Genomic DNA, 7,698 nt, shown 5'->3' with positions numbered 1-7,698 from the left:
AATATTTATTTATATTTGTATATACATTGATATATATTTATTTATATTTATATGCACTGATATATTTTTTTATATATATATATATATATATATATATATATATATATATATATATATATATATATATATATATATATATATATATATATATATATATATATATATGTATATATATTAATTAAAAACATTATTTTAAATTGTAATAATATTTCACAATATTTTTATTAAATTATTATAAACTGTAAAGCATATTTATATATCACAACTTTCAATGCAATCTTTTTTTATTTTTGCTTTATCCTCCTTGTTTTTAATAAAAATACATTTCAAAATATTTAAGAATTTAATAAAACCTATGAAAAAATGTAGAGCTTTGTGCCAGTATCTCACTCCGATCCCTCATAAAACATCAAAGACCCACTGCAACCAATTTACATATCAATGACATCACCCCCACCATCCATCAGTCATGTGGTTATCTCCACCAATCACCTCACAGGTGTCAATCTTTACGGCTCTGGCCATGTGAATGTGATCAGCGGGCTGTTTAAAAGGCTCCGTCCGGGCCACGAGTTCTGTTTGCCTGTGCTGCTCACGTTAATGATGGTGTGTGTGAGTCTCAGTGTCTTGTTTTTAACGTTAAGTCTCTGTTCTCTGTCTTTTATAAACACAGAAAATGTTAACATGCAAGAAAAGCTGTTTTTAAGTTCCATGGGCCTCTCAAGTCGACCGAGGCCGTCACATCAGGCTCCGGTGCCCTCTCGGCTGTGGAAGATGTTCAAGAAGAGCACCTCGACGTCCCACACCGACCCATGCGTGGTGTCCGAGTACGGGGTCCGAGGAAACATCGTGAGGTTCATCCAGGACCAAGGTGAGGCCTTGAGTTTGGGGCAACCTTAACATGCAGTGTTAACAGTTATCATGTCTTTTTGGGGGATGTTTTGGGAAAAGATTTTAAAGGGGCAAAGTTGGGTTATGCCATCCATTTTATGTTCCCTTTCTCTAATCAAAGTGTTTCAAATGTATAAAAAAGGAATATTGTAATTAGTTTAGTTCTTTCCATCATAAAAAATGCTACATTGTTTCAACCCAAATTTGGGTCACATATGGACAAACCCAACCGTTGGGTTATTTAATTTAAAGTTTTAACCCAATAGCTGGAATTGTCCATATTTGACCCAAATTTGGGTTGAAACAACGTAGCATTTTTAAAGTCGCCATGACATTTTTTTTATATAATATTTTAATGTTATAAATGATTTATCTGTGCACTTTATTATTATTTTTTAATTCATGTCAATCTTTCATCAAAAACGTTAACCTCCCCTCCGCCCTCAAAGCGACTTTGCTTCTCTTCCTGTCATGTGCTATGTCATCGGCGGCCATTTTGTCACAGGCAAGCTTTCTGGCGGGTACCTCTTATCTCGTTGAAATCTTGACGGATTTACAAATGGTTTGGGTTCTTACAAACGTTATTAACGTGGCAATAATTATGGATGCTTGAACAAATTATGAATAATATTCATAAGTATGCAGTGTTCGAACTACATCTCTGGTGTTTATAACAAACCAAACAGTTTGAAAATCGGTAGAAAATTTAGCAAGTTATGGTTATTTAAAAAGTACATGCACCATTAAAACGCAATGTTACGAGTGAGCGAGCTGACTGTGACAAGATGGCCGCCAGGTGCGGACGTCAACCTCTATTGGCCAGCAGCGCGGACAAGACATCTAGCCTTTATTATGTATGTCTATGGGGCTATCGCGGTCTGTCTCGTTTCCTCCATTTTGTTAGCAACGCCCAACGATTCCCATAGGACGAAATCAAGCCCCGCCCTAAATTTGTTCTAATTTCAGAAGTCGTTTCACTCTGATATACATCACAATAGGGGGAAAAAAAGCACAATCGCAACTTCCGACTTTAAAAAAAATGCACTTCCTTTATGACATCATTCTCCAGGAAGTGACATCATTATGGTTGGTTGGACATCGGCACAAACATCAAGTAAAAATTGTTTGCACCATTTTAGAGAAATAACACTATACTATTTTTATTTATGAGATTTTTGGCTGTTTTGCTTTCCATAGGTGTTGTTTCAGACTAGTGGGAAAGAAAAAAAATCTAAAAATATACTTTTAAGTGTATATTATTTTACATTTTAGTCCTAAAAACATGGTGAAAATGTGGGGGGGGGGGGGGGGGGGTTCAGCTGTTGACAGTATTTTCTGATTTAAAGAGCAATAAAAACAATCCAAATCCCTTTTGTAAAAACCTTTGATACTAATATAAATAAACCTGATAAAATCTCAACAAAAAAAGCCGTTTTGAACCTGGTGTTGTCCAGTATTCAGATTTCTCATCTGGAAATGTATGCAAAGTAGTGCTTGTTTAATTAGATAATGCCTCAGTTGCATATTTAAATATTTGAGAACTTGCATACAAAAAATGTTTGCAGTTCGTAATGGGAAAGTATACCCGCGTAATAGGATTCTCTATAGAACTTCATGCTTGATGCCAAAAATATAAGGAGATATATCTTAAATGATTGCATAATTCTTTCATGTTCAACAGGCTTTTTTTTTTTTTTCTAGTAATAAAGTATGTTTATGAGTGGTTTAATTCATAAAATTTAATGAAATGAAATGTAAATCCATAATATTATCCCATGATGGGAAATCTTTAACCCTCTGGGGCAATTCAGTCATTTTGTACCAATTTTTTTTTTACATTTTTAGATTTTACTTCATCCGAATGGTACAAAATTTGGTAAAGGTTTTGACGCTTGCTATGTGAACATGCAAAAAACACATCGTGGACATGATTCGAAAAGGTTAAATGGTCCAGAAAAATAGTCAGACTTGTATTGTTTGCGGTCAAAAAGGATGCATTGGAAATTTCATCTAGTGGAAACTTTTGGTACTGCGCACAAACAATATCACTGACAGCTCATTTATTGAGATATTAACCTCAAATTTGAAACGCAACTTGTTTCGATGTAGCCTTTGGCTTTTAATTTCTTGCGTTTTTAGAGTAAAACGTGTTTTTGAAAATATACATTTCATTTAAAATTGAAAATTAGTATTTTTGTGCATTGTGTTAGTACACTCTCTTTTTTTACTTCACTTCAGAAATAATCTGCCAAGTGTCATCTTTAAAAAGACCAAACTTCAGTCTGTGCTCCAAAGCATTCAAGATTTACGAAAGTTTAAGTTGGAAATGTAATTTTCAGGTCCATGCTCAAAAAGTGAATTATAAATACAGTGCAAATATAATTTAGTACTCTAAAATCCCCTATAAATACAAAATATGAAATAAAAAACATTATTGAACTAAAATATAGTACAATCATTTCATTGAAAAAAAAAAAAAAAAGATAAATTTTGACTGACACGAGGAGCACCAGAGGATTCCATATTGAACCTTTTCTTTTAAAGGAACACTCCACTTTTTTTGATAATAGGCTCATTTTCCGTCTCCGCTAGAGTTAAACAGTTGATTTTTACCGTTTTTGAATCCATTCAGCCGATCTCTGGGTCTGGCGGTAGCACTTTTAGCACAGCTTAACATAGATCATTGAATCTGATTAGACCGTTAGCATCTCTCTCAAAAATGACAAGAATTTTGGTATTTTTCCTATTTAAAACTTGACTCTTCTGTAGTGACATCGTGTACTAAGACCGACGAGAAATAAAAAGTTGTGATTATCTAGGCCGATATGTCTAGGAACTATTCTCTCATTCCTGCGTAATAATCAAGGAACTTTGAGCCGCCCCATGAGTGCAGCAGCGCAATGATATTACACAGCGCCTGAAAATAGGCTAACTTCCCTCAACATAACCAACGTGACAACCTGCTTGAACAGAGCGCTGGGGACTATTTTCAGGCGCTGCGTAATATCATTGCGATCGCAACTTTTCATTTTCCGTTGGAGTTTTAAATAGAAAAAATATCAAAAATCTTTGGTCATTTGAGCGAGATGCTAACGGTCTAATCAGATTCAATGATCTATGCTAAGCTATGCTAAAAGTGCTACTGCTAGACCCGGAGATCGACTGGATTTGAAAACTGTAAAACACCTGTTTACCTCTAGGTGAGTTGGAAAATGAGCCTATTTTCAAAAAAAGTGGCGTTCCTTTAAGAGTGTTGAATCTGTTAATTTTTTTACTCTAGTCACCTGGTTATATCATTATTTTATGGATTGTGATATTGACCTTATGTTTGACATGTAAATAGCCTCGATGCTAACATGGCGTTAAAAATTTAATAAACAAACAAACTCAATTCACATCGGTGTCTTGCCTTTAAAGGGATAGTTCACCGAAAAATAAAAATTAGCCCATGATTTACTCGCCCTCAAGCCATCCTAGGTGTATGACATTCTCCTTTCAGACGAACACAGAGTTGTATTAATAAAAGTCCTGGCTCTTCCAAGCTATATAATGGCAGTGAGTCCATAAAAGTGCATCTATCCATCATATAACTGCTCCACACGGCTCCGGGGGGTTAATAAAGGCCTTCTGAAGCGAAGCGTTTGTGTGAGAAAAATATCCATATTTAACATGTTATGAAGTAAAATATCTAGCTTCCGCCTCTCGCTGGGCTGCCATGATAAAGCTTGGAAGAGCCTGGACTTTTTTAATATAACTCTGATTGTATTCGTCTGAAAGAAGAATGTCATATACACCTAGGATGGCTTGAGGGTGAATAAACCATGGGATAGTCTTAATTTTTGGGTGAACTATCCCTTTAACACTTATGTTACCAAATGCATAAAGTTCTGCAGACTCATAACGCAATGCTTGTTTTCCCCCAAACAGGTAGTCTGATATCTGCCCCGGCCGTCCACTGCTTTAACTGTGTGCGAAAGCATCTGTTTTTCAACATGTCGGTGCTGGAGGATGTTGAGCAACTCTCGCTGGCGCAGCTGGAAATGAAGTTCAAACAGGACCTGGCTCACCTGGGACGGCATGTTTTCAGCGTGGACCTGTACAGGGTTTTAAGGACCACGCTGAAGGGAGTGACTCACGAGTCCAGCCGTAAATTACTCCTGTCTCAGTCGCTCGGGCCTGGCGCGCACGCCTCCGTGCTGGTTAATCTGACCGACCTGGCTGAATCCTGGAGGAAACCAGGGAAGAACTACGGGATGCAGCTTGAGATGCGGCTCACGCGTTTGAGCAACATGCTTCAGGAGCACGCGTACGTCGCACAGGTCCCCGAGTTGCAGACGTCTCTGGTAGTGGTGTCTCTGAACCCGCTTCAATGCCGGTCCAGAAGAAAGAGAAGCGCGGCGTATTACTTACCCGTGACCCCCAGTAACGTGTGCAAACCCAGGAGGCTTTACATCGACTTCAAAGACGTGGGCTGGCAGGACTGGATTATTGCGCCTCAGGGATATTTGGCCAATTACTGCCACGGCGAGTGTCCTTTCCCTCTGAGTGAGAGTTTGAATGGAACCAACCACGCCATCCTGCAGACGCTGGTTCACTCCTTCGATCCTAAAGGGACGCCTCAGCCCTGCTGCGTTCCCATCAAACTCTCCCCCATCTCCATGCTCTATTACGACAACAACGATAATGTGGTTCTCAGACACTATGAAGACATGGTGGTGGATGAGTGCGGATGCAGATGAACTCTGTTCGTTTTAAATGTGGTGCTTTTAGAGTTGATTAACAATGATAATGTGGAGGTTTTGTTTTGGAGGATGAAGGCAGACTGAGCTGTTACTTGTGTGTTTAAAATAAACTTCATTTTATAATAAATTGCTTTTTTTTTCTCACTCAAACATGGTTTAAATGTTTTTTTATATATTAGAGAAGATGTTTAATGATGTATTGGACCTGGATTAGATAAATTCGTGTTATGAGGACACATTTTTTTTGGCGAACTTTGCAATCCAAACTGAAATATTTGTTTAAGTGAACAAAACCACAAAAGATAAATCTGTAGCTTGTTTATAAGCACTTATGCGCACACATACAGTATGTCTCCAATCAGGCGTAACGTTATGACCTGATATTGTGTTGGTTCCCCTTTTTCTGCCAAAACCGCCCTGACCCATCGAGGCATGGACTCCTCTAGACCCCTGAAGGTGTGCTGTGGTATCTGGAATCAAGATGTTAGCAGCAGATCCCTTAAGTCCTGTAAGTTGCAAGGTTGGGGTTTGAGCCTTCGCGCCCCACGTGCATCAATGAGCCTCGGCCGCCCATGACCCTGTCGCCGGTTCTCCACTGTTCCTTCCTTGGAGCACTTTTGATGGAGACTGACCACTGCAGACCGGGAACACCCCACAAGAGCTGCAGTTTTGGAGATGCTCTGACCCAGTCGTCTAACCGTCACAATTTGGCCCTTGTCAAACTCGCTCAAATCCTTACACTTGCCCATTTTTCCTGCTTCTAACACATCAACTTTGAGGACAAAATGTTCACCTGCCGCCTAATATATCCCACCCACTAACAGGTGATGAAGAGATCATCAGTGTTATTCACTTCATGACTGATCGGTGTGTGTGTATACAAAGCGGCAACCTCCCCCAGTTTCTCTTGAACTTAAACTGCAATTCATGGACTGACCACTAGAGACAGACTCCAGCAGGAGCTGAATCTCATTGAGCTCATGTTAAAATGCCCAACTTTACAGCAGAAGAACACATGTTTACAGTCTGGGACAAATTGTGGTTTTGGTCTATACGGCTAATTTTGGCCTTCATGACGACTGTGAGGGGGTGAATATTTTTATTACTCATTTGTTTACATTATATAAAGCCTTAAAGTTCTGCATAAATAAGGGCGTGGCCACTTTGAGTGACAGGTGGATTGTCGTTTGTATCCTGTTTGTTAGTCATCACGTCACTTCAGCTCCGTCCACGTCCCGCCTCTTTGCCCATTTTCTGTTATCCGGGAGCGATGACAAGATGGCGACGGCCAGCTCGACCCTACTTTACACTTGAAAACTGCTCTTCAGAATCCTATGGGTGACGCCACGGACACTACGTCCATTTTTTTTTTTTTTTACAGTTTATGGTTTATACATATATAATACATATGTGTGTTTGTTTATATATACTTTTTACTTATATTTATTGTGTCATAAGATGTAATTCCAAAACAATGATTTTACATCTGTTTCCCTATTCTTGAAAATGTTATTTATATATATATATATAGGGGTGAATTCTGGTTGATTGGGATACTTTTTTTCTAGTCATCTCAATGGCGAAACGTGTCCCAGTCAACCTGAATTCACCCCTAAACTAGCCCCGGTCTCTCATACTTCACATCACACGTCGTTGCTTCTGTTCTCCACAAGTTGGCGCACTGGATCTGAATATGAGCGCAAGGTAGTGTGTCCTTTTTATCCCTAACCCTTAAAAAAAACTGTAATTATTATTTTTTTATTATCTGAATACATCGTTAGTCATATTTGTTGATAGAATCAGGGCTGATTAAAATGTACTGGATGTCCTGAAAGACATTCCATGCCATATGTTGTATTAAATTTAATAAGCAGTAATAGAGTAAATCTGGAACTTCCCATACTTTCCCCCCGCTGTTATTTAATTAGAAGATGTCTGAGCTCTCCAAAGCAGCATTTGACCACACGGACCTCTTGATGCCCAAAGGTGATGAATTCTGTCATGACATCAGAGAGTTAACATAAAGACACATGAGGAGAGAGGGAGAGGGAGAGAGAGAGAGAGA

The 7,698-nt window shown here is 38.6% G+C and overlaps 1 protein-coding gene across 1 annotated transcript; it reads left to right on the top strand.

The window, feature by feature from the left end:
* Positions 1-441: 441 nt before the first annotated feature.
* On the top strand, positions 442-5,630 carry gdf3 (growth differentiation factor 3; the record flags this gene model as incomplete). The annotated part of the gene is made up of 2 exons (XM_079833983.1): positions 442-871; positions 4,819-5,630. 2 exons carry the CDS (start codon positions 442-444, stop codon positions 5,628-5,630), a joined length of 1,242 nt encoding a protein of 413 aa, XP_079690109.1.
* Positions 5,631-7,698: the final 2,068 nt, after the last annotated feature.

This window comes from Gobio gobio (assembly GCF_949357685.1).
Source record: "Gobio gobio genome assembly, chromosome: 13".
In the NCBI taxonomy this organism is placed as follows: domain Eukaryota; kingdom Metazoa; phylum Chordata; class Actinopteri; order Cypriniformes; family Gobionidae; genus Gobio; species Gobio gobio.
Note: the sequence above shows the minus strand (reverse complement) of the source record. Positions and strands in the feature narration are given on the sequence as shown.